The sequence below is a fragment of the Calliopsis andreniformis genome, chromosome 1 (assembly GCF_051401765.1).
Source record: "Calliopsis andreniformis isolate RMS-2024a chromosome 1, iyCalAndr_principal, whole genome shotgun sequence".
Taxonomy (NCBI): domain Eukaryota; kingdom Metazoa; phylum Arthropoda; class Insecta; order Hymenoptera; family Andrenidae; genus Calliopsis; species Calliopsis andreniformis.
The window spans coordinates 10,741,414-10,768,551 of record NC_135062.1 but is presented as its reverse complement, the minus strand read 5'-3'; the positions used below and the strand labels follow the sequence as shown (position 1 = coordinate 10,768,551).

The following is a 27,138-nucleotide window of genomic DNA, read 5'->3' as shown; positions in this document are numbered from 1 at the left end:
TGCGCCTCGTTTCACGAATTGTTTAACGCTTATTTTAATTACTGCCACCTTCTCGTTTCGATATTAACGCTTACAGTAGCAGCAACTTATCCATCATTTCTTTCTATGTTCTCGTTTCTTTGCACGAACGTAGTTCTAGAGCGATACAGCGTGCAGTTTTTGAAGCTTACAGAACTCTCCAGCGAAGCCTGTCGGAAAGTTCGTGCTGAAATTATTCAATCAGGCTTACGTAATAAAAGTCGTTGGCTCAGGCAGGGTTTCAAATGTTCCACGTGTCGGGAATCAAAGGCGGATCGGCACGACAGGGTGCACGCTTTCCGCAGACTTCTCTGCGAGCCGAGACGCTGACGCTTTTTAATTGCGTATCATTTAAGACTAAAACTTTCATCACGAAGGTAGCGCCTGGCAAGAGAGAGAATGACCCCGACCTTGTTATTTATCGTTATCCGCAGCGCCAGAAGAAACAATAATATCTTCGATATTCACGACCCGCCACACCGCGACGTGCCACCTATCCCATGTTGATCCCGACGTAGTCCAATACTTTGGCTATCTACCTCAGGATATGGTTGGCCGTTCGCTGTTTGACTTCTACCATCCCGAGGATCTGCCCTTCATCAAAGACATCTATGAGACTGTGAGCATGCGTCCCAGAACAAAAAAAAAAAAACTTTAGGTTTCGGTCGAGTATACCCCTTGAGACAAAAAAAAAGCGAAATGATATACGAGAACGATAGAGCCAAAAAAAAAATAATATGTAATCCTGCGAAAAAGTGCGAGCAACCGAATCCCAGAACTACAGAAACGCCGTACGACGTACAAATACTAATACTATCTGATTACTCGTATTTATAGACGTTATATATCGTTGAACAGGTGATCAAGCTCGAAGGTGCCTCCTTCAGATCGAAACCGTACAGGTTCGGGGTGCGGAATGGAGGCTACGTCGTCCTTGAAACCGAGTGGTCGTCCTTTATCAATCCCTGGACGAAAAAACTAGAGTTTGTCGTAGGTCAACACAGGGTACTGAAAGGTCCAGCGAATCCTGACGTCTTTCGTGTACCGTGCGCCAGGGAGTGCGGCCAGCTGGCGAACATTAGCGAGGAAGTGCTGAAAGAGGCGAAGATCATACAAGGAGAGATACGTACACTTCTCGATGAGGTACGTCTTCCCTCGATGACCTCACCTGAACCAGCGGTATAGTTAGCGCACAATTCTCTAATTCGTGTATGTCAAGGAATAAGAATTGATTATAAGGTAAACAAAGTGCCAATGGCGTGTCAATCCACCATTTTCTCGTGATGATTATCTGAGTGTCGAGATTGTTCTTGGTTGCATTATCGCGTTAATGTATGGACGCTAGGGATAGGCGAATAACTGAGTGTTTTGGGTCTGGTAGTGTTGAGTGTCTTTACTATTGTCAAAATAGAGTTCTCGAAAGTTCTTGCCAGAAACAAGTGAGTACTTAAAAATTTAGCTGAAATTTACAATTAGTTTAGTATTGAGATCTATGAGCTATAAAGTGTTATTTATTTTTATGGTTGTTGAAGAATCGCTGAAAATATGTCTGACAGACATATTATAGACTCATTCTACTGGCGCTACTGAGTGTGACTTGGCTCATGTACACCAGTAGTAGAACATGTCCTCGTGGCAGACAATTTTTACGTATATTTTAGGTGTTTTCTCAGCGATTAATAATTTTGAAACTAAACCTACAACACAGTTTCATTAGTCTCAATTTTTATCTTATTTTAGTGTATAAAATCACAGTTTAAAATCCCTGGCACCTGTTGAATGCTCCATGGCAAAGAACATCAAAGCTCTCGACAACTTCTCCTTGACTTATTTTCAAACCTGATCGACTCCAGACTCAAAAATTTCAATTACCCGCCTACCCATAACGAACACTAATTCGCGTTGGTATACTTTGTCCATTTGCCTTCTGAATGTTCCAATATCCTTAATTTACTAACTTCAATCAAGATTCTAAATAGTTCTAACGCCAGGAAGTGTAAAACAGAGAAGAGTTATACGTTAAAGAGTATACATATGTATCGTAGAAAATATCGAGTTAATTCGTAGACAGGGCAATGGGACAACGAATGAAAAAGAAAACGAATTAATGAGGGGTAAATGAGGGGACACAGGGATACTAAATAGCGTAATGTTGTTTTCCACGCCGCAGTAGCTTGTTACGCCACGAAATTCTTATCCCAACAAATGTAAATCGCTCACTCCCCAACTTTTTCTCTTTTGTTCTATCGTACGTCTGCGCAGAACATCCAAAGAAAGTCAGATATAACCGAGCTCGACGTGTCAAGGAGGTGCAAGGACCTCGCGTCCTTCATGGAAAATCTGCTGCAGGAGACGAGGGCACCCGGTCTTGGCAAAGATGTGCTCGCTCCCGACGACAGGAGTTTTTCGGTGACTATTAGCTACGTTTTAGTATCGCCGACACTTATCTATTTTGCTGGTAGTACGCTGTAATGCGCTGTTGGTGGTATGCTACAGAAAGTATACTTGCAGCTCTATACATATATTTACCACGTTACTCTTACGACGATCCAACGTGGAAGGTATTAGATCTTAGATGTTAGAAACTCGTATTTAAAAAAGAACTCTACGATAGTATTTTCATACAGATTCGTTTTTGCAATCTTGATCAATTTGATCGGTGTTTCATCGTGTTTATCCAATATCACGCGTGTGCATATGTATTGTGTACTTTCTATGGTAGCAGAACTGGGTAAAATTTGAAAACTATATATTTTAAAATTTGGAAACTATAAATTATAAAATAGAATATTCAAGATATATTTTACCCAGCCCTGTTACTTGTTCTGTGAATTGGTTTTAAGTCCATGATCTGTTTTGAAGCTGCAGTTGTTTCATGTACGCTTCCTTGTAGTGTCTCGTTGTCTCTTGAGGTAGAAACACATTAATATCACGTTATGTGAAATCACAGACCATCACGTTGCATATGATAGCACGTGTCATCAACGTTAGGAAACATGTTTGCATCGAGTTAAAACAGTGACTTGAAACTATTTAGTAATACATCGTTTTCTATCAATAATGGAGTGTGAAACCCCAAGCAATAGTTTTTCTTAATGGAACAAAGATATAACAAGGCTTGCAGCATTTTTAGTTCACTAAAATACGTGCATCAACTTACTTAAATAAAAGAATTACAAGAATATCCTAATATGCCCCATCTTTTGATCCACGTAATTTGATAATTTTACGTCAATTAAAATTGCATATTTTCTTACATGTTCTATAAAGAGTTCTTCAATTTTTGAGCTCACATGAGAATCAAATTTTAATTCACAATTTCTTGTAAATTCGTCAATAAATGCCATGTAGCATCATATAACATTACGTGATTTTATATAACATGATGGTAACTATGTTTCTACCTTTAGCATTACGTATTCACGTCATAGTAGTAGAGAAATGAAAAAACGAATGCGTTGTATCGAAAATATATCGCCACTATCCGAAAGATCGAGAAAAAAGAAATTCCTCGTGTGATTGATTAAAAAAATTATCGCTGGCACTTATTTTTCTTTTCAAAAATGTTGCTGCTTAAAGACCAAATTGTTTTGTAGCAAAATTTCTTTTTTCTTTGCTGATCCGATCAGGACAGTATGCGACGTAAGTAGAGTATAAACAATTAGGTGAAGGCTAGTAGGAAAAGTTCTACGCAGATATATCTATTCAGGAAGCAATCGGAAACTTTCACGCGTTAAAATGAAACGAAGGAAAAAAAAGGAAAATTAAACTTTTAGAAAAATGACACAATTCGATGATGAGACCAGTGAACTACTCAATAACGTGGTTTTACTTTCTGATTCCATTCTGGAAATTTACTGTTCGATCGCGCAACACTTTGAATGAACGACGAGATTCTTGCTGCTTCTGAATGATATGTCCTAGAATTTTACTTACGATTAGATGATGATTTTGGATTCTAATGGGTGCAAGGTGAGTAAGGAACACAGCAATTGATTAAAACATTTTACAGCCTGGTGTCACGCCTAACCGGATAATGTAACGCTAAAAGCCACTTTAATCACGAGTTAGGGTATAAAATTTTATAGCGTGGCTGGTCGTAAGTAAGGACGTTACAAATCACACATGAGAAACAAAGTAGAAAAGAAACGAAATATCACCACGTTGTTTTGCACATAGACACGGACAGAGGGCAAAGTGAAAATTGTGTAGGTCTGGTGAAACGGATAGCGTCAATTTCAAAACCTTGTAGGCACGTTGTTGGTAAGTCTATTTAATTTTTTTTCATTCAATATATTATTCCTTAAATACTTGGTAAAAGAATACACAAATTCTTTTTATGCCTATTTTGATTGCAACACTTTCGATCATATACAGTAGCTAATTGGTATTGTGTTGATACACAGTTCGTCAATGAATCGTCAAATGTCAAGGAGAAATTTGTTTCTGTGCTTACTGATCTCGAACCTTTGTGATGTGAGTCATCTCGATTATTAATCATTTAATCGAAGCATATTCCTTCTATTCTGTACTACTCTGTGGTCCTTTCTTTATTCGACCGATGTTCCTCTTTGGCGGAAGAACGATTATCATAAAGTTCAAACACACTGTTGTTTTTTGTCGTTGTTTCGTTATCACAGACTGATTAATTTTCAGTCACTTTTTCCATCCTTATCGTCGTACTTCTTATTGTCACCTGGCATCGTGACATCTGGATGATAATTTTCTTCGTCGTATTAAATATTTACGACAATCTTCACTGTAAACACTTTCTTTGAACTTTCTTTCCACGTGTTCAAGAATCTTTCTTCATCGCTTAAGCCTCTTCTCTTGTGTCTTCAGCGCTCGAGCAATGAGCCCATCCTCGTCGATCGAACAATTCGCCATGACATGTATGAAGAATTTCTGTTTAGATTCGGTCAGAAGTCGAGTTACGTTAAAAGCTACAAGTGTATAAATTATGCAATACAATGGCCGTGATTAAAGGTCCAGTGTATCTCTTCACTTACAAGGTTTTGAAACTAACGAGGAAAATATGAGAAGAGAAATTGAATTTTTTTTTATTAATAATTGCTTCCTGTATAAGTATGATCGAGTAGCGATTTCGTAATGAACGTTTCTCGGGGTATTATCGATGAAGCAAAGGAAGTAGCATACGCAGAAGGCAGGAGAGATTTGTTTATTCGTCTGATTTCCAAATTGACTCTCATCGATTCGGAAAAATTTGGACTTTGGAAAACTTCGGCGTAGCAGAACGAGCACGCATGGAAGTGTAAATGACGATAGTTAGAAGACGTAGAAGGAAGAAGGGAAGAAGGCTTGTCGGTTGTGGTAGTAGTGCTGTGGTAGTAGGCTAATGTTGCTGTTGGAGAGATTGATCGATCGATTGGACGCTAGTGGGCTGTAAATATTTGCGCGATCGCAGCAGAAGGACTTGCATAGCGCAGAGAGATCGCTCCTCGCGAATGTTTTTTTTTCTCTCCTCCTCTTAACAGCCAACTAGCTGCGCAAAACGGGTCTAACAAATTGTACTGAAAAACGCTCGGCGCAAGCATAATGCAACGCACATTTGCAAAACAAACTGACAGTGACGAGACTATGAGACAACTCTTTCTAAGTCGCTACAATATACTTGTGAAGGGATCACGCAATCCCTTGTTACAGGAGCACGACAGCGTGATGCTCGGTGAGATATCGCCCCACCACGAGTACTACGACAGTAAATCGTCCACCGAGACACCGCCAAGTTACAATCAGCTCAACTACAACGAAAATATTGAAAGGTTCTTTAAAAGTAAACCACCCGTCGCCACTATATACGGCAGCGACGAGGAGAACATTAACTCCAGCAATGACGAGGGCGGAAAGACGAGTCCAAATTCAGCAGGTGAGGAACCGTGAGACACGGTAATCAGAATTAAACTCTTCCAGAAATTATCAAGCTTTGGGAGACTTTCACGTTATCGAAGTGATGTTGGACATTTTCTCAAAAATAATTGTAGACCTTAATCTAGGGTAAGAGTTCCAAATGTTCGAATTACAGTATGTTGAGCGATTGTTACGATTTGTTATATGTAGAAACAAAAAGGGGGGCAGTAATCGGTCAGCATATATGTAGTAATTAGTAGCCTTACCCTAGATCAATTTTAAATTAGAATCATAATTTTAAATTAAATTCGTAAGATGTGTCAATTACTAGATCCTTTATTTTAAGTGGTAAAGTTCGTTCAGATTAGTTAAGTTACTTGAAATATCCTTTCAAATTTCTATTTCGTGTAGGTTCTTTTAGATTAGATAGGTTACTTGAATTCACGTGATTTGATTTATTTTACTTGATTTGAAATAGTTTCTCAAGCTTCAAGTAAAGTTGTTCTTTCAACTTTTCCCTGTTTTGAAGTTTGAAATACACACTAACGAAACTTGACTTTGACTTGACTCTGAAGTATGACTTGTGTGAACATAAACTTAATATCGAGCTACTTGAATGCAAGTTGACTAATCTGAACGAGCCTATAGACTGCATAAAGGAAACAGTTAAGTTGCATCCCATCGATCTGAGCAGATTTTTACAAAATGACACTCTACAGATCTTTGCTACTATTCATATACTATGAGAAATGAATTCTGAGAAAATGTCCATGTTTTTGTGAACTTTGTGTAAAAACTAGTAACTGACAACTAAACATTAAAAATTGCCAAAACTGGCTTAACTTTCGAATAGACATAGTACTACATCAATGGCTACCAGCTCTGACTATTCGAAACGACGTAGTATTATGGCAATAGTTGTCAAAGTGTTAACTCGTATACAGTCGCAATTGAAGTCTAACACGAGATCGCCGTGTATCGCAGCGAGAAAATGCATGTCACCCATAAACGGAAGTGGTGCGAGCGGCAGCGGAAGCGCGGAAAATCTGAGCAGCGGATCGAACAATCAGACCAGTTCAGCGAGCAGAGGCAACACATCGAATACCACTAGTAACACGACCACGATGGAGAGTTTCAAGCCGCCAACCTTGACGGAGTCGCTGCTCAACCGTCACAACGAGGACATGGAGAAGCTGATGATGCAGAAGCACCGTGAGCTACGCTCCAGCATCAAGAACAGTGACAAACTGAAGGACTCGAGGATAAAGACGACCACCGAGAAGATGACGACGGATCCGAACGTGCACTTCATCAATCAGGGGCATGGGGTCAAGAGAAGCGGAAGCCACAGCTGGGAGGGTGATAGTTTCAAAGTTAGTCATTGATTTGTTCATATTTGTCGAGCTTCGGCTAACAGAGGCGATTGGTACTGATACGACTCTGTGGTTGTTTGCGTTTTATCAGGTTTCGAAGCACGACGAGGTGTCAAGGACGAGCACCGCGGGTCAATTCCCTACGAACGTTACCACGACCGTGACAAGCATGAGCGTCGATCAATCAACTGTTATTCAAACAGGTGCTAACATTAACTCGTGGCAGCCTCTGTCGGTGACCGTACCCCCTGCACCGCCTGCTCAACAATGCAATGTGCAACAAAAGTGAGTCTATTCTTGTGAATAATACAACGTAAGATATGACACAGAAGAATCTTCGTCTTCTGAATAATTTATTGTTGAAGGAATTTATTCAATAATCTAACTGACTTAATCCCTTGTATTAACTAAGTTTCTATTTTTAGTAGTTTTGTAAATTAATTGATTTCCAAGTAAACATTATATTATATTATCTTGTCTAAACTTATAGGTATTATGCTCTGCTGAGGTGATCCCCGAAACCAATAGATCTCTATTGTTACCAGGGCTCATCTTGTCAGCAGAGCACTTTAGATATTTCTATGACTCATAACAAAGCAAGGAATTAAACAGTTAATGATGAAGTCGTACATCTACCTATACTAACTGAATTTTCCTTTTAGTACCAATTCACAAGCAATACCCCGAATACCAATACTGCCGCCGATGATACCAGTATACTATGTTCCCGTTCCACAAACCAACGATCCCGCGATATTATCGCCCTTGCAAGAGAAGCTCAGTCCAGCTGATACGATGCAAGTTCCACGCTTAAACCCTTACAGTACGTATTCGGCATCATAAATAAGCAACTTTTCCTAAAATAAGAGGATTTAATTATCGATATGAATTTCCAGTGTTTGTACCAGTTTCGTACGTAACCACGACGATGGCTGGGGTGATCTATCCTCCAGTCATCGGCGCTCCACCGACGGGGATGATGTACAGGCCTTTTGTCACCCCCGAGCAAACGTCATCCATGCGAGAAAATAACCAATCGAATATTGATAAATTTTTGGATCGAAAACGACCAGCGAGCCAAGCGACAAGCGTTAAAGCAGAGCCAGGCAGCACTATGGCGATGTCTGAATCGTCGAAAAAAGTAAACTGATATTTTAGCGTACTTAATGTTAGACGATATATAGATTATTCGTTAAGTAGCACTTGTCGTTTGTATATATTGGACATTTATTAATAATTAGGTACTGTCGCCTGGTGAATTATTCTCCTCGTGTGTGAGCAACGACGGTGGTTGCTCGAGCTTAGTGGACGCTCCGACGCCCATTAATCACAAAATACACAAGAGCAACGATTACAACGTCGACGAGTCAAGTTCGTCGAGCTTTTACAGTAGTTTTTTGTATAAGAGCAGCGATAGCAGCTGCAACCCTGATCAAAAGCCGATGGAATATGTGTCAGAGGTATGTGATACTTATTTTTGTGTCTTGGAGTCGTTGAAATAGGTGTGCACAACTTCGCCATGGTACACTGATGCTGTTTAAGCTGTTTAACTTGATACTTATTCTACTAATTTCTCCTTGTCCAATTTGGGTCTTACTCTACTGATTTCTTCTTGTCTGACCTGTGACTTATTCTACTGATTCCTCTGTATCTGCCTTAGGGCTTATTCTACTGGCCTCTCTGTGTCTGACAAATATTTCTATACTTAGCGTATGCATAGCATACTTTAACTTAACTGTTCGGTGGATTTCCAGCTCTAATGTTCCTACTTTCTTCTTTACAAATTCCTTATGCCTGCCGAATTTAAAAACACTGGCGAAATTGTGTACACTCCATTCGACTGTTAAATAAAAGAAATATCATGGTTCCTAGGACAACACGAAACAACAGCAACAAGGTAAAAGAAGAAAGGAACCACCTTGGCTAGAAGGTGTACAGTTGACGCCAGAGTTGATCTACGAGTACCAAATTCGCCCTAAAACTCTGAACGAAGTACTACAAGCGGATATGGATATCTTGAAAACGTTGAATCAGCCCCTTTTGGTGAACGATCAATTGGGTCAGCTGTACCTGGACTTGGAAGTCGAGGGATTTGAAACTAAACTCGTGCTCGAGGACGGTATCACTTCCAGTGGTAGCGACAGTGGGAGCAGCAACGGAAGTTGGACAGCGGGGACGATGTCGCAGGTAAAAGAGAATCTTAAGACTTTGTGTTAACTTTAAGTAATACTGCGAAGGATTCTATTTGAGAAGAAAGGGAGCATTAACAAGCAAAAGTTTTTGTTCGTTATCCTTAATGTTTTCTTCATTATTTTTCGTTGAATCGCTTATGTACATGGCCACAAAGGATTTTATATCTAAAACGTTACACAGTAAGGGTGTTTATGTTATTGTAGTACATAAGTAATATACTTATATGTCATTTTACATTTCAATGTACATGTAGATAATATCATATTCTCTGTGAGAAATTAATTTTGTTAGTTTCGAAGATTGAGAGCTTAGTATCGACTATACTAAAAGAGGCAGATCTTATTTGCAGCAAAAACATAGGCGGAGAATGGTGAAATACGGTAAACTCGTGATGATTCACGAAGAAAATGCACCATTACCACCGGCGCTACCACCTCAAACCGTACCTTGCCAACAGTTATAGGATCAATCTTGTAACGGCCAGCTTGTAACCAAACACCGATCCCAAGTACGAAGCTTTCGCCTGCAGTGCCATGTTTCGTGCTTGCTTTCGGCGTTTAAGTTACAACTGGCCGCTGCGTGTCATTCCAATGCCATTTGATCTTTATTATTACATTTACGTTTCAACTTCGAGGCAGATAAAATTATCTATATCATACATATACATATATTTATAAACTTCTTTTTATACTTTTAGTGATTTAATGAAACACATTTCTCCTTTCTTTATACGTACGTATACATTAAGAATTATTAATCATTGCTACTATCATTATCGTACCTACATTTATACATTAAAATGCATTTTCAGATTTGAAATAATAATTTCTATTTTACATTTTATCGTTAAATTAGACTGTAGAGGATAAATATTTCGTCGACGAATATGCATAGATTTTAACTGCCTCAAATGCAATTTTAAACGTGCATATCAATTCGTATGAAATATAGGTAAAAAATGAAAATCATGTGCTTAGGATTAGTGTATTAAGACTTAAGTTCCTTTTTTCTCAAACGAGATTCGTCAGGGCTACATTATCGCTCATTAACCACGCTCATTATGTTGGTGACCATTTTTAGAGGTAGCTATTTGCTTTTCAAGGATAAAAAAATTGTAGTTACGTGAGGTTTCTTTTTATTGACCTGGCATCAACGACAACGTAATGTCTCTTTCATTGGAACACGTTTTATACAATAATATGTGTAATATGATCGACAGATTCTGATTGTTTGGAAAAGTCGATAATCTGTTAGGAAGCCTGTCACTTGCACAATGTTTAAGTATAATTTAAATATAACATTAAAAGAAGTCAAAGAAAAGGAAAAGAAGGAGACGAATCGATACGAATAATTTTATTAACTAGAAAATTGGATCAGGACGTAAATTCATTTTCTCTCACAGATTTTCGTTGAATAATCAGTTATGCCTATTCTACTTTACAATCTTTTTATACGGGGCTTCTTTGTTACGTAGGTTGCCATGAGTAGAATGAATAAAATAAATTTTATTTCAGAAACACTATATTTCTTAAATAATTAATGTTATTACTTCTAAACAAAACCAAACAATGAGATCATACATTATTGAAAATAAGTTTCCGATATACTACCTCAAAGAATAAACTTTTATTACCTTACTAAGCAAATGCAATTTGTATCTAATACAAGTTACCAGCATATGAGAACGTGTTTCGTTAAGAATATAATTAGGTAAAAGTAAACGAGCATTTTTCAAACGAGATAACTTTTTTATTCTATATAGGTATTAATCTTTTCAGATCTGTTGGATGGAATCAAATATTATTTTTTCGTGTTGTTTAATACCAGTTGAATATATGCTTCAAAGACATTTTTATACACTCGAACAAAAAGAAAGATTTTTGTTTTCATCTCGATTCAGAACTGAAAAGATTCCTCATATTCTCTCGATGACGAGAGGCGACGTTCTAAAATTTTCATTCTAGCATTTTTAACAAAGGAAAAATATTTTGTATACTATCTGTTTATATACATCTAGTATAACAAGACATATAAGAAATATTTTGTATACCAGTGATCCACAGAATAATTCTTCAGAATTAACATAACGTGACTGGTCCATCGAAAGATCGTGAAGCTGATTCTGTGGACACAAAAGAAAAAAGCGAGCGTCACGCTTTTCTTCGATCATAAAAATTGTAATCTAGTCCAGATTGTATAAAGTAGTTACGACATTAACTTTAAGGGTCTCACGTAGAAATCGCTGATGTTTTTGCAAAAAAGAACGATGATAGTCTCTTATTTGTTTGATTATTTTATCATAAACAGACATCATTCTTTTCTACATGAATCTTTAACAGTAGCTATAAATTAGACAAAGAAGCGAGGGCATCGGTACTGACTTATCTTAACTAATGAACAATTCAATTAAAATAGAATCCAAATTCCAAGGAATATTTTAATATCGCTTAAACGGGTCATTATTGAATCATTGTTGTTTCATTAATTTCCGTATCAATAATTAATGATAATGCCCCTTATTAATCTCCATTTTTAGCACTAAAATAAATACATAGAGTATACGATAACAGTGGTAATTATCGTTATTGAAAATAGCAAAGTTTCTATTCAAATTAGAAGAAAATGATCGTAATTTTATATGAAAGAAATCGAGTCCCAAAGTGCCGATGTCTTCGCAATTCCAAATCTCGTTGCTTGATTCTTACGACGATCACATCACGCTAGCACAAACTTTTTTTGTGATTATCTTCTGAAGTGGCCGTCTAAGGAACCTCAAACGAATAAATAAATAGTACATGTAAACCGATCACGTACATGTGTATTTATTTATTTTATTCTAAACGCGCGCATTCTTATCTTGCATTTACTTTTGAAACATTTCGCCTGCTGCCGTTTGTACGAAAGAGGAACTCGTGCGAAAGTGTGTAATAGCGTCAAATAATTGTATTCTAGGAAGTACAACGAACGATTTTTACATGCACTCTTCGTGCGCATATTTCCCCCCGCGTTTTATACGTTTTTAAACTAATCGCTTTTATTTGTACATTTATTATAGCTCGTTAAGTGCCGGAATTTTTCACGAATAATATATTTTGAAATTTGATTCTCACCGTCTGCTGTCGTTCGTCTTTCACCGTTTCTTCTTTTTCCAGTATTGTAGGAATTATAATAAATTACGAAAGAACAGAATTTATATTTATCAAACGCAAACGAAATTTATGTATCGTGTACTGAGTACTTGTGGTTAGTTATATGTACATATATATATAATAGAGGGAGAGAGAGACAGAGAGAGATATATTTATTTAAATAATAGTTACTGATGTTTACGTATGTTTATCCATTTATACGAACGATCTTCTCATCGCTCATCACTTTTAAACGATTACTTTCTATCGTGTAACGAACACTTTCGTAACGTTAATTAGAAACTAACTGAAACGAGAAAACTGTCGAACTGATATGGTGCCGTCGATAAACATGTTTGATACGTTATTAATAAATACTGTTAAACAAAGCTATTATGTTACATTATAACTCGTGGTTGCTGGAAACGTACGATACTTGCACAGTTTGTCAACCACCACAAGTACAAAATATCAGAATGTCCTGTCTACTTATCCTCCTGCAGAATTCTTTGCGATGGCATATCAACGTATTGACATGATTAATCCATGTAGACATACCTTCCAGACCATTTGTACAATAATAATCTGCGAAATCTCTGTACGAACTGATGCTCAATTTCGGATATAGACAAACTGTGCAAGCTGTCACGATGCGCGATTATTTCTTCAATCAAAGTGTCCCTAAGTATTTGTTATACGATGGCCATATTGTAAAAACACAGTAATGGTAGCAAATAATATATTGAACATTACACTAAAGTAATGTAAACGTTATTGATGCATCCCTTTCTGCGATATATTTATTTCGAAAAAAATATTAAATTCATTTTTCGGGAGGGAGGGTAAGATTTTCTTTTTTTTTTTTCTTTGTCTAAATTAAACAGTTCACAGTTTGAATTAATCACCATCCCCTCATAGTGGTCAATATTTTCATCACTCTTCGCACCACTTAGAAAGTGTCAAAGGGTTCAGTTATTCTTTTTCCTTTACACCAAACGTTACAATTCATACTCCACGATGGAAGCAACAGTTCGTTGAAAGAATAATGAGCGTATTATAAGAATACTATCACATGTATTATCTTTGTACATCTTCGTTGACGTTAAAATACACGTATGAAATATATACTACGTCTATGGGTAAGTGTAAAAAGTATATTGACATTTTTACTCCTTGTATTGTATACGTTATCAAAGTGCAATTTTTCCCCTCTCAAAATCATCAGCACTCCTCTAGGCCAGCCTCTATTGACTCGTTTCGTACCTTGTTCCCATAATTGGCCTAACTTATTTTATACCCAGCTGGTCTAATTTAGTATTTCAGCTCGTCAACCAAACACTTCGTCGTATACAGTTTGTCGACCCCTAATTCGATCAACATCACTGATCATCGGTCAAGGTCAGCCTAGTATACTGCTTTCGGCTGTTCCATCCTCCCTGTTTCTTCGCGCTTCGGGACCACCTTCTAAGCTCCCCACCTGAATAAATGAAATAATATAAAATAACACTTTCTTAGAAATACTGACTAAACAATTCGTTTCGAAGACATCATTAGTAAACGTGCACTCACTTCGATTGGCTGAACATCCTTATCAGACGTTCTTACATATTTCCTAATAAACGGTGCCAGCAACATTGGATCCAGCTTTTCGACGTCTTCTGATGAAATGAGACTCACGACAAGACCCACGCTCATCGTTACTAGAGCACCAGTCACAGTGTACCAAAGGTAACTCAGGCGATACAAGGCTAAAGGTTCTCTAAAATTTGTTTAATTAAAAGTTAATTTAGATCACGTACAATTTTGACTCGATATAGTTTCATTAAGACAATTATGTTTCCATGGAGCTAACTTATCGTGTCGATACAAGTCCACGATTTTAAATGAGCTGGAAGCTTACTTATTAGATGGGAACTTGAATTTACTTTTTCAAAGATCAGTGATGAGTAAGATGAAAAAATAATTTTAAGAAAAAGTGAGTGTATTATCATACTTGTATCAAGAGAACACTATATTTTCCTGGAAAGTGTTTTTGAACACTTACGGGAGAAACTCATCGTCGTCTAAGATTGTATCTGGAGGCAGCAACATCAGATTCTCTACCTGAGGAAAGGAGTAGTAGCATCCCTCAGTAGTGACAGGTTTCTCGTCGAATCTATACAAAAACATATTATTAAAAAATAATATTCTAGTTATTATACAACAAATTTCAAATGCTCACTTTAATCTTCCACTAGCAACAGCCGTAACCGCCGAAAGACTAATCCAGCCCATGAAGCTCAAGCCAGAAAGACCACCGATGAGAGCACCCTAAATTTCAGCCAATCGTAACTAGCAAATAGTACCTAACTAATTCCATGTTAAATTTCAGCCTACCTTCGCATTGACCCAAGGTAACAAGACTCCCATGCTGAAAATCCCAAGCGACGGCCCGCTGGTGATGGAAGACAAACTCATAGTCAACTGAAAAGGTGATAAATTTTTAATAAAAATCCCTTGGAGTTCTCTCTCGATGTGTCGTACTTGCAAAACGTGAGATCCAGCTTTTTCGACGATGAACACGAGTCCCACGCAAATCACTCCTAACACGACTACCGTGAGCTTCATTAAAATGTCTGCCACTCTGGGAGTGAACGGTGTCTTCCTGAAGGACTTGACGAAATCTTCGAGCACCACTGCTGCCATGGAATTCAAACCAGTGGACAGGGAACTGAAATACAGGCGGAGATTAGACCACGATCAGTCATGGACGAGAAAAGGAGGAAGTTACCTTAATGCTGCGCTAAATACGCCAGCCACAAAGAGGCCCGGGAGACCCGGAAATTCTCTTAATATGTTCATGACAAACAGCGGCAGCAATTGGTCCTTCGCTCCTGCTAACTGTATCAAAGATATTTCTCTATAAATTTCGAGCGCAAGATAAAAGTGTTATTGAAGATTAGAGAATAATGGAGATGTGGGTGATGGCCCTTGAATGTGAAATCTGTCGATTATTATCTAGTTCAGGATGCGGCTTGGAATTGGGCTATCAGGGAAGCACAATCATTACCTTTGTCGTAAGTGGATCGCATTCGTGATACCAGGCATATATTAACATTCCCGCGTATCCGCATACTCCCATTATCATCAAGACTCCAACTGTGAAGAACCAGAGCGCTCTGCAAACCCAACATTACGTTTCTTCAATCGTTACACATGCTTCGTACTGTTTTTTATTTGATCTTTGACAAATTCAGCGTACCTTCTGGCTGATCGTAACGTCGGCAACGCGAGGTATCTCTGTATCATGTTTTGGTTGATAGCGGATATTTGTAGCCAGTGAACGAAACCGCCTATCACGAGGGACCAAATTGTGTGCCTGGTGAGGGGACTCCAATCTGTCCTACTCGACAATTTATACAAATTAGCTATCGCTTGTTATTTCCCTTTTTAAATTATTTCACTGCCTGCCAAGAGGAAGTCAATTCGACCATAGATTCAGGAAGTTGGTGCAAGTTTCACGCAGAATTATTAGAAATATCAAATGAAAGAATATAAACAGAACAGAGATCTCACAGATCTACATACTTCTTAAACAGAAGTTTAGCAAAAATTTATTGAAAAAATTATGGGTTATAGTTCAAATTGTTCTGACCTACATGTAGCTCATAGAGAATAGAAATCTACATGTTTCTTAATTATATAGAAATTTAGCAAAAATATATGTATTGAAAGAATAGTGAGAAGTCATGGCTCAAATTGTCCTGACCCATATGTGGATCATAAAATTCTAAACGCGTTAACACTCACGTGGGAAATTCGAGTCTTCCAGATTCCCGATTCCTCCTCAACACTGTTGATAATCCACCCACGTCTAATGTCCCCTTAATTATGATCAGCATCATAGAGCCGAACATGACGAAGGTCTGAATGAAATCGGTCCATACTACTGCTCGTAAACCACCCTAATTAAGAAGACACGAGTTACGCAATTGATTGACGTAAAATCATTCATATCCTAGCTTGCAAATCGTTTCTTACCACGCAAGTATAAAAAATGCAGACGATGCAGACGAATGGAGTAACTATGTGTATGTTCACCCCTGTAACTATAAGTATATCATGCTTTGTAATCATTCTTGCGATTAGTGTTTAATTTTGAAAGTAATTTAGTCAGTAGAGTTTTGATACCTTGATTAAAAGCTAGTGCTGGTACATAAATGACAATGGGAAGCCACGTTATCTAAAATTATAGGAATATTTCTTTTTTATTAAATTTTTCACACGCGGCTGACTATGGACGAACTTAAGCCACTTACGATTCCGATCGAGAAGAGAAATGATCCGAGTAGTCTGATCTTTCTATCGAAACGTTTCTCAAGATACTCATACGTGCTGGTCAGTTTCAGATCATGGAAAACTGGTAAATATATTCCTGACATTACGAAAGCGACGATGATGATTCCAATACCGACGAAAAGGTAACTGGTACCATGTACGTATATTTCTGTCGGTGTACCCAATAACGAAATACCTGTGATCGTAATAATACTTTTTGTCAGTTGATGCTGATAGTCCAAAAAAAGAAGCCTTTAACAATTAAACTCTCTACTCTGATCATTTATAATAAGTACATGATTTCTGTAGATATAGTAAATCTGAGGATTATTTAAAATTAATTAATGTTAATTTATTTGAAAGACTTAACTAGAATAAAAAATTATTCCTGTTCTTCTAGAATTTTAGAAAAATTGTAGAATAGAACTTCCTTATTTATGAATTACTATGAAAATGATTTCTGTCCAAATTTGAAATATAGGGACCAGTAAAAGAAATCTTATTAAAAAGTTATTAATAATTCTGAACGAAGCCCTACCCGATATGAAGCTGGCAATGAGACTCAAGCTGACAGGGAAGATCTTCATGTTCCTACCACCTACAAGGTACTCATCTTCTCCCGACGACTTTTTAACGAAACCAAAGTAAATCCCGACTATACCACACATTAACAACATGAACACGAAAACCGTATAGTCCCATGCGCCGAACTTTCGCAACGTCTCGCCGATTTCCTGAACTGTCGGCATGTCCTGGGACCAGTTCGGTAAACGGTCCTCCAAGGTACCCTCCGCGGTCATTTTGTTGCAAAACGGAATTTTGTGATCCTTACAACGCCTTCAGGCGCTTCGTCTTATTAGATAAGTCCTCTTAAGAATTAATAATCAGACCTCTTCTTTTAAAGAAATTGTAATGGAAAGACGCTATAACAATATCAAAAACAACTATCAGAATTGCTTATTTTCTAAAATAGATAGTCAAAAGGGATCATGAAAAGATAAGAAGAGATAGAAAAATTAAGAATTGCTTACCTTGGTTTTTGTACTTGATAATTTTTCTGTCCATTAAAACTGTTTAGTCAAAAAATGTATCACATTGCAGGAATTCCCGTATCTCCGCCAATATATATTTGTGAATAAAATATATTTATAAAGGTATTAGAAGATATAAACTCAAGAGCTTTAACACTATATACTTGAGGAAGAGAGATTTCTGTTTATATGGAATTGAATACAATGAGTGTATGACACTGGGGAAGGTATAACGTATGGCTATCGTAGGAGATTGCAAAGGGTATCACGGAAGACCGACTACAACTGCCGTGACAGGTCATCTAAAAAGAGCCAAAAGCATGAAGAGGCTCCATGCGATTGCACATATCACGATTGTGCCATTGTGACAATTTTCTCATTAAACCGATAATGGACTTTAAGTACGAAGTTAAAACGACCGGGTATAAACCGGGAGTGAATCGTAAGTGGATAATACGACCTAGATATAGTTGTAGTTGTATGAATGTATATTCGTCACGTTTGACGGCCACGTTTTCACCGAATTTCCGAGCGATTTTTAAAGTTTATTTTACTTTTCTTAGGAAAGGAGAAATAAGAAAACGAGTTAATTTTAATTTACATTTAATTAAGAAACTCGACATATTCAACGCAGACTCTTCAGAAATACAGAATAAAGTTTATGCATGTATATCGTTTACATCTAGTGTTCAAGGAATTCAGCCCTCGTAAAAACGTGGCAATTCGTTGCCAAGTATCACTCTTCTTTCAATTCCTTTTTCCGTGATAACACCAATTCGAATAACACCACCGCTGCTACCGTCACGCGACATCGCCAGCGCGAGTGCTGTGAAGTAAAGGAAGGATTATGAGTATCGAATTATTCAATAATTGTGTTGTATCGGCCAAAGGTCGCCGACTACTTACAATTTTCAACCAGTTTAACACATTCATCTTTAGGCATGTTTGGCTTGTACTGTGAATCCACGTAACCATATACATATGTAGAACCAGACCCTCCAATGGAGATTGGTTGACGTACGCACATGCCACCTAAGGGGACGCTATAAACTTGACCTCCCTTCTGACTGTCCCATCCAGCGACTAAGATCCCTGCCATTAAAGAATCTCTGTAGTTGTAACATAATTCCCTGAACACATTTGCTGCTGTTTCTACTAGTGGCTCCGTGCCTAATTCCATTCTGTAAGACAAAATTTTGCGAATCAAATACTTTTGCATCTTATGTATGTATTTGTTACAAACACAGAATACTTACTTGTGGAGTCCTAAATGGTAAGCAACTATGTCAGAAATAGCTTGAGTGTCGGCTGCAGAACCAGAACGACAACAGTAAATGTAATCTGTTATTTTGGTCAATTTGTCAGCAAAACGATTGGAAATATAAGCTCTGGAAAAATATTAATCTTTGATGTGGTTATAATTGTATTAAGATAAAAAAGAAGTTTCCAATTAGGATTTATTTCTTACCCTGTTGTTGATCGAGAATCTGCTCCAATTACAACTCCTCCATCAAATTCACAAGCCATGATTGATGTCTAATTAACAGAAAGTTGTTTAAAATAATGATTAATAAAATACTGTTACCAAATTATAGTAAAATTATCAATATAAATAAACTGCAGATTTTATGCATTTGTGGGAATTTCAAACATGTAAAATGTTATAGAATGGATATAAAGTTTAAATTCTAATCTTTGAAAGATGAAACAAATTTTTATTTAGTCATGCTTATGAAAATATGCGTTTGCATAAAAATCCACAGTTTGGTTATAAGTTACACTATACAAAAGTATGAATACTCTTTCATAAATCATAAAAAAATGATTACAGAACCAAGGATCATCAAAATTAATGAAAATAGATACGTGTCGCAAAAAACAGTAATTTTATTTGAAAGTTTTCAGTAAATGTATACCAAAGTTTGCACTGTCATTCTAACCTAAAAACGCATTAATATCAAAGTTAATAGATACTTACTCCAGTACTCTGCTCCGAATGAAGCCAATCTGGAACTAAATTATCAGTAACTGCACCCATATTGAGCTGAGCTAAATTATCCACCATATAAGCCATTATTTTCAACTTCCAGCGAATCGACCCTTTACTCGATCCTACCACGATTGTTGAATGTTGAAAGCTAATTCACGACTACAGTGTGTCCATCTACAACGATCGGAAGACAATAAGAAGTTTCCTTCCAAACTATAAACACGTTAGCTCGAAATAAACTATTTCGCAAATATGATAAAATTACGAACATTTCATAATCGCTGCTTAATAAAAAAAAAAGAAAACGAAAGAAACCACAGATAGACTGTACTTTCTTATCGCTCGTTGCATCACTATAAGGTACTCCGCAGGATTCATTTTCGTGTCTCAAAAAAGCATCATCGCCGAAAAATCCTTTACAAAACGCCTCCCTCGGCTCCTCCAGAAAATTAAATCAAAATTCGCATCATCGTGTCATCGATAAATCACGGCAGACGGTTGGACAGTGTGAAAAATGTTCGTGACCCGAAGCTGAACAATGCAGGAGACCACGTAACATTGTTGCATCGAAATTTCGATCTTCCTCGCGGCGACTAGTCTAAACCAGTCGAGCATGTCATACAGTGTATTTCGATCGCACGCAGACAAGGGGAAACACGGCGCGATCTCGGAAGTGCAGACTATTCGATGCATTCCCGTTTACGCGGTTTAAAATCGTATTCGGAGGGCGAATCGGGGTTACGGTTAGTTAGAAACGAAAAGCGCCGTTTGCTCGACGTGCCCGTGTGCCTGTCGCGACTGTTGCAACTTTCTCAGGTGCCTACGAATTTCTCGAAGTGCGCGGATACATCGGGTGCAACGTTCTCATGTAACATTTGACTCGTGTTACGGTTTGATTTATCAGTAGTGCATTTATAGTGCTTCGGGGCTCGGGTTAACAGTGAGAATGACATATACCACGGAAAAGACCCGCAGCAGCAATCGGACGAAAAGTGTTGATTGTGATCGTGGGTAGCAGCCGGTAAAGAAATGGCAATTTCTGGTTGGATGATCTGGGGTAGGAGCCTACGGCCGAGCAGATCCCTTCGAAGTACGTTGAACATCGGCCTGTCAGTTTCTTTATTTCGAAGCTGCGTTCCTTTTCCTATTCATATGTTCTTTTTATAGGTCGTCAAAACAGTGAAAACAGCTGCGTGCAACTCGATCTGTCAAGAGGTTAGTAACCTAACCTGTAACTTGCAACTTTCTATCCAGCAGTAACGTGACCACCTTGGATCGATCGACGATTATATACATATGCATGTTTATCTTTAATTTGCATCTTATAATGCGACAGGTGTCTCTTTTGAAGAATAGAGGAGACGAGCACGCTGGTGTTGGGCTAGATCATCTTTGATTACATTGTTTTCTTCACGCGTTTAATTGTTTCCGTGTATCGAAGATCGCTAGCTTTTTTCTGTAGAACTGCCTCGGAGGCCGGGTGAAATTCGAAAGTATGCGAGAAATTCGAGGAATGTTTTGAATTTAAGAAATCAGGATAAAAGAATATTCTTTAGTTAGTTGTTTGTAATAAATAGGCTGTAAATTTGTATTTATTTATGAGAAATTTAAATGTAAATAATACACAGTAACATAAAAAATATTGAAAGTAAGGCATGCATTATGATACTTGGATGATGAAGTAAACCTTCATTTCGTTTTGATTACATTAATTAGACTTATGAAAATATCTAATATCACATTCTGATAATAATCAACTATAATCAACTAAAGCGTTTAGTGTATTTTATTATACAATGCTATAAAAGAATTAATATTTTCTTGCAACTGTACGTATAATTGATGTTCTTACTTTCTGTGGTAAATACATATACATTATCTATAATATATTAATATGAAAGTTTGTAGATCTTTCAACATATTAGCCTACAAAATTACTTAATATTGAAAACATGCACCTTTATATTTCTAATGGTTATTAAAACGGTATTTATTTTTCTAGGACTGAAGGAAAATGTGAAAGAAGTTTTAACTAATCTTTGCCAGCGTCATAATGTTCCAGGCATTAAGAAATTAGCGTATCTTAATGCAATTGTTAAGTTAATTAGCCAAAATGATTCACCAGATTATGGATATTCCGTCGACGATTTATTTTGCTGGTAAGAATACTGATAGAATTATTATGAATAATAAAAAATGATTATTATATAACATGGTAATTTTTTAGCCTACGGGTGGGTCTTGTCCATGAAGCCACGCAAGTTCGCGCTGCCGCATTGCGCGCAGTGCGATACATGCTCAAGAAGGAGCAAGATGTTATTGCAATTAATAAATTGCAGTATCCATATTTTGTGGCTCGTAGTATGGATGTTAATTTACGAAACGAAATGGAAAGAATGCAAGCTCTTAGACTTGTTAGAAGAATTTTAGTATTAGCTCCAAAACATTTTAGTCCTATTTTAGCAAGATCTTTAATAAGTTTAACAAATGGAAGCGTTGCAGAAAAAGATGGAGCATTTAGAGCATTCTTGGCAACTCTTTGTGAATTAGGTGTTTTAAATTCAAATTTATTAATTAGCTGTGGTGGGGTCGGTGCCCTCGCAAGAGCTGCCATGACTGGACAAAGCCCTGCTATAATCGAATCTGTTGTAGGAGTTTTACTAAAATTATTAAATACTCCCGATACAAGGAGTAGTGTTTCTCTTCTGTGTTTCGCAGCTCCTTATTGTGAGCTGCATTCTCTGAGTATAGATAGAACGAAAGAAGATCGAGAAAGATTTGCAGCAAGTAAATTAGCATTATTGAGCATACTAAGATCCTATTCTGGTGTTCTACATTTTTGCAGACCTGATGATAATTCAGGCTTGAAAGCTATAGCAGATATATTGTATGTTGACCAACTAGAAGTACGAGGTGCTGTCTTAGAATTACTTTACGAGTTGTTGGATCTACCTTTGCCTACTTGGACGGATGAACCTGACGTTGCTCTCGCAGCAGTAGATCCTAGTAGAACGCGCGATTCTTGGAAGTTATCAGAAGGTTTCGTTGCCGCTGAAGGAAAATATATTCTACCGTCTTTATCGTCACGCTGTCCAAACATCACAGAAATACATTTAGCATTACTAGTTTATGCTTTACTGGAATGTGGTTTACATCATGCTCTCGCAGAAACTATTGTATCTACCGATACTTTTATTTCTGTGCGCGCAGCAGTTCTTCTAGGCGCACTATTACATCTTGCGCATTCGCTTTTACCTTCCGAAGTATGCGATGTTACGCCTGCTTTACCAAATTTACTGGAACACGCAAGTGCTGGAAAGCATCAAGCCTTAGCAGCAGTAACGATTCTGGAGCGAATGCACACCATGATGCGGCGGAGACCAGCGCCTGCGAGCCTGTTTCTCGATAAACTCTTACAAGCACGCACTTGGTTGAGGCCCACTTTACCAAGACGTCAGCGAACATCTAGCAGAAATTGGCTACGCAGAGAATCGCCGACTACACCTCTTTTGAAAGATGCTCAAGTACTCAGTTCTAAAGACGCTCTCGCGTGGAATTGGCCAGTAGTACGGTCCATATTGCGCTCGCGAGACGATACGATGCGAATACTCCACGATTCTGATCACAGATTATTTATGAAAAGGCTTGTACGTTACTTCAAACCATGCTCGAATGGATACAGTAGAGTGGAGTTAACAACAAACGCCAATTTAGCACGAGAAGCAACATTAGCTGGTTGTGATTTATTGAATTGTTTATTGGAACTTCACGAGCCTGAAGGTACAAAATTATTGAACGAACTGATTGGCGACATCGCAGAGCAAATTTCTAGCATCCGAACAGCCCAGTCTGCTCACGAGTGTTTATTCTCACCTCGGCATATGTCTACCACTTGTTGCCAAAAGTATTTCCTGTTTCTTGGCCAACTAAGTCATTCGGCGAAAGGCACTGTTGTACTGAAAGGATTTAATTTATTAGAGAAATTGCAGAACCTAGCTTTAGCCACCAATCATGACTGTTACGTTAAACTTATAGTCTCCAGTTTAGATTATTCTAGGGATGGACCTAATAGAAAAGTGTTAACTAAGATTATCACAGAAGCAACATTAGACAGTACACGTCTATATGCTACACAGTTCCTTCGATTGATACTCAGAACCAGAATAGCTGATGCCTATCGTTGGGCAATAACGTTGTTAACAGATCGCTTATCAGATACGAATAAAACAGTAGCATTAACTGCTTTAGAGGCATTACACGAGGCATGCGAAGAATCAGAGTATTTAGAAGCTTTGTTACAGCAAGGAAGTCAATCTCGAAATTGGAATAAATGGTTGGAAGAATTAGGTGACAAAGGTTACTTGTTGAAAATTCGACTTTATTCTCTCCACCAAGGTTTCACGACACTGTCATCCCCCACGGAAGAATTAGAGAAGTGGATTAGTCCAGGTGGTTTCGCAGAAAGATACGTTGGCTTGATAGAGGGAGAGATACATGACTCCTTAACACGCCGTCAAAGAGACGAAACTGGAAGCTATCACAGAAGAACAACCAATGTCCCCATGACGCCTCAGAATATTTTCGTTTTACCACACTTGATAGGCCAATTGGCGCAACACGATCTAGGAATGCAGTTACTGTTACGTCGAAATGTGATACAACGCTTCGCTCGAGTCGTTCAACGATTTCGAATGGAAGCGGTTGGTCGAGATTCAGAGTCCAATTCCAGGTGCACCAAGACTAATCGTTCGATGCTCGACGATCCTTACGCCATGTCCGAGGAATCTGGTACAGACGAGACAGTGGAATCGAATAGATTGGAGACTATACTAGATTCTGAGGGTTTGGAGCCAGAAATATATAATACGCAAAAGGTTGATTCCTTAGTTGATATTCGGCGGAAAACAAGCTTGGATGATTCGAGACGCACCACTCCAGAGAGGAGTTGGAGATTGGAAGCTGAATCTCGAGAAGAGCAAGGAATAAGTTTGAACAAAAAGATATTGAAAGTGAAATCTGCGCTATGGGCGTTGGGGCATATGGGAACGTCAGCAGCTGGTGTAGAACATTTAAATCATTTAGGAATTATAGAACTGTTAACGTCCATGGCAGAGACGTGTCCTTATTACATGGTACGAGCTACAGCAATGTATGCTCTTAGTCTTATTGGCACCACTCGTGCAGGTGCTGATGCACTATCAACTTTTGACTGGTCCTGTGTCAGACATAGACGTGGCGATCACTGGCCAGTTGTTCCTCCTACTAGTAGATACCCAGTGCCAAGTCCAGTTCCCATACAAAGACATCATAGAAGTCTTAGCGATGGCAAACCAGAATTACCAGAACCTGTGGCTCGAAGGACTAGAAACCGATCTGAAAGTGCTGCTACAGATCTTGAACCTAGACGCTATGCTTTACCGTAAGACTGCGCTTTTTAAAATTATTTTAAACTGTTTAGGGATAGATTTAAAGTATTTGAAATATTTACAGAGAAAGAGGAGAAACACCGAGTCCTGTTTCGAGTAATCAAAGATTAAGCCAACAAGATGCTGAAGGATACGCAAAGCTTCGTAGCTTGCAGCGCCATCGGAGGCCAAGTTATTCCCAAAGTAGTTTAGAGGCAAGTATATCATAGAATTTCTATTTTATTAGAGAAAGGATCTGCTAGCGAACTCGTTCTATGGAACATTTGATTACAATTGATTACTTTTTACTTCAGATGTACAGTTTAGATGGGCGACTTTCGTTACAAAGTTTATCAGAGTTTGATTCATCTCGCAGCTGGATTGCGGAACATGTATTAAATCCCACGCCTCCTCCACCCCCTGAAGATAATAACGATAATTTATTTTATATGGGTATCGCCCTTCCAAAGAGACTTATATCTATTTTCCCAGAACCGCCGCAACCATCACTTCCAATTATAGCGGACGATGTACCAAAATCCGACGTAGAAACAACCGAAGTAGATGAGGAGTCTTGTTCCGAATACGACGTAGATGCAGAACATTGTCGTATATGTTTAATATGCGATCACGGCAAATGTAGCAACAGAAATTTCGTTACAGAGCAAGATATGAAGTTGCAAAGGTATAAAAATCAAGTGGCACAGGGGAAAATGAAACGATGTTAGCATTGCTAATGTATCACTTTATTTAAATAGGAAAATACTTACACACACGCAGCGATTAGCAAACCCTGTATGGTATCGACATAGTCGAGAAACCCTGCTTGGATTAAGGCAATTACATTCAGAGAAGTTTCAGGTAACGATGGTTCAATGTTAAATACAGGATGTTCTACTTAACTCGAGCATTTAAAATGTCTCACTTGTTTTTTACTATAGAAACAAATGTTTCAGACAAAAGAATGAAGTATAATTTTATGTTACTAATTTTTTTTTATATCATTCAAGCCACTAAATTTTCATCTGAAACATTTTTAAGGTGCTCAAGCTAAGTGAGACATTTAATAATAAATAATCAATGTTGTCTTACTGACTAGTGATGTTTTTTGTCGCAGGATACTTGTTTATTTTCGGACGTTGCAGCTCATTTAGGTAGTGGTACATATAGGATGCCAGCACGACGATTTTTGCAGGAGTTATTTCTAGATTCTACATTTGATGCAGTAAGTCTAATATATTTCATAAAGTTTAGGATACTAGCTAATTAAACCTAAAGTAATATTATTATCATAACGCAGCTGTATGTAGAACCAGCTAGAATTTTAAAATTGAACGATGGTAATGATGAAAAACCGCTACGACTTCCTAACTCCACGGCACTTCAACTCGATTCCCGTGTGCCTTCAGAAAGTAAGATCAATGGAAGACTTACTTTTCCTGATATTCAAGTGACCCAATTGGATGCTGTAGCTGAGGAGGCTGCGGGTGATACGAATCAACAATGCAATAAAACGCAAGAAGTTCCACGTAAATCGGAACGACGAAGCGACGAGAAGATAATAGCTGAAATTTTAAAGCCAGAAGAAAGAATACGACTGTCGAAGAGTTCCGATAGATTGTTAAAAGTGTCAGGTACAAACACTGCCATCAGCCTTGATTAGTAGCCACCGACTTTCAAGCAATTGTAAATATTTTGTATTAAAAATACAATGAAATATAAAATAAATTACACTGCCAAAACTGAATGATAAAGATTTCAATGAAAAATTAATCTTCCTTTAATTTAAAATGAAGATCAGTGAAGTTTATGGAT

General features: G+C 37.8%; 4 protein-coding genes across 4 annotated transcripts in view; 2 read left to right on the top strand and 2 right to left on the bottom strand.

The window, feature by feature from the left end:
- Positions 1-12,258, top strand: part of Per (period circadian regulator) — a 29,979-nt gene extending 17,721 nt beyond the window's left edge. The window contains exons 7-17 of the mRNA XM_076379451.1: positions 453-637; positions 877-1,161; positions 2,281-2,427; positions 5,683-5,905; positions 6,871-7,259; positions 7,351-7,544; positions 7,922-8,082; positions 8,156-8,400; positions 8,501-8,719; positions 9,132-9,446; positions 9,802-12,258. Coding sequence (XP_076235566.1) covers positions 453-637; positions 877-1,161; positions 2,281-2,427; positions 5,683-5,905; positions 6,871-7,259; positions 7,351-7,544; positions 7,922-8,082; positions 8,156-8,400; positions 8,501-8,719; positions 9,132-9,446; positions 9,802-9,915 — 2,477 coding nt within the window. The 3' untranslated portion in view covers positions 9,916-12,258. The remainder of the gene's footprint in view (positions 1-452; positions 638-876; positions 1,162-2,280; positions 2,428-5,682; positions 5,906-6,870; positions 7,260-7,350; positions 7,545-7,921; positions 8,083-8,155; positions 8,401-8,500; positions 8,720-9,131; positions 9,447-9,801) is intronic.
- Positions 12,259-12,734: 476 nt separating this feature from the next.
- Positions 12,735-18,208, bottom strand: LOC143179947 (sodium-coupled monocarboxylate transporter 1). The gene is made up of 15 exons (XM_076379409.1): positions 17,929-18,208; positions 17,436-17,820; positions 16,879-17,093; positions 16,751-16,802; positions 16,601-16,668; positions 16,370-16,524; positions 15,822-15,962; positions 15,630-15,738; positions 15,351-15,460; positions 15,104-15,290; positions 14,957-15,043; positions 14,802-14,890; positions 14,625-14,735; positions 14,150-14,339; positions 12,735-14,057 (listed from the first exon to the last, which is right to left on the bottom strand). The coding sequence occupies exons 2-15, from the start codon at positions 17,695-17,697 to the stop codon at positions 13,980-13,982; spliced, it is 1,854 nt and encodes a 617-aa protein (XP_076235524.1). The 5' UTR covers positions 17,698-17,820; positions 17,929-18,208; the 3' UTR covers positions 12,735-13,979.
- A 306-nt stretch (positions 18,209-18,514) lies between these two features.
- On the bottom strand, positions 18,515-20,325 carry Prosbeta1 (proteasome beta1 subunit). The gene is made up of 6 exons (XM_076375268.1): positions 20,188-20,325; positions 19,907-20,092; positions 19,397-19,464; positions 19,185-19,316; positions 18,835-19,109; positions 18,515-18,754 (listed from the first exon to the last, which is right to left on the bottom strand). Exons 2-6 carry the CDS (start codon positions 20,000-20,002, stop codon positions 18,627-18,629), a joined length of 699 nt encoding a protein of 232 aa, XP_076231383.1. The 5' UTR covers positions 20,003-20,092; positions 20,188-20,325; the 3' UTR covers positions 18,515-18,626.
- Positions 20,326-20,636: 311 nt separating this feature from the next.
- Positions 20,637-27,070, top strand: Rictor (rapamycin-insensitive companion of Tor). Its single transcript, XM_076375259.1, has 9 exons — positions 20,637-21,008; positions 21,086-21,133; positions 21,921-22,077; positions 22,146-25,337; positions 25,409-25,538; positions 25,638-26,008; positions 26,082-26,184; positions 26,441-26,548; positions 26,624-27,070. The coding sequence occupies exons 1-9, from the start codon at positions 20,948-20,950 to the stop codon at positions 26,984-26,986; spliced, it is 4,533 nt and encodes a 1,510-aa protein (XP_076231374.1). The 5' UTR covers positions 20,637-20,947; the 3' UTR covers positions 26,987-27,070.
- The last annotated feature ends 68 nt before the right edge of the window (positions 27,071-27,138 follow it).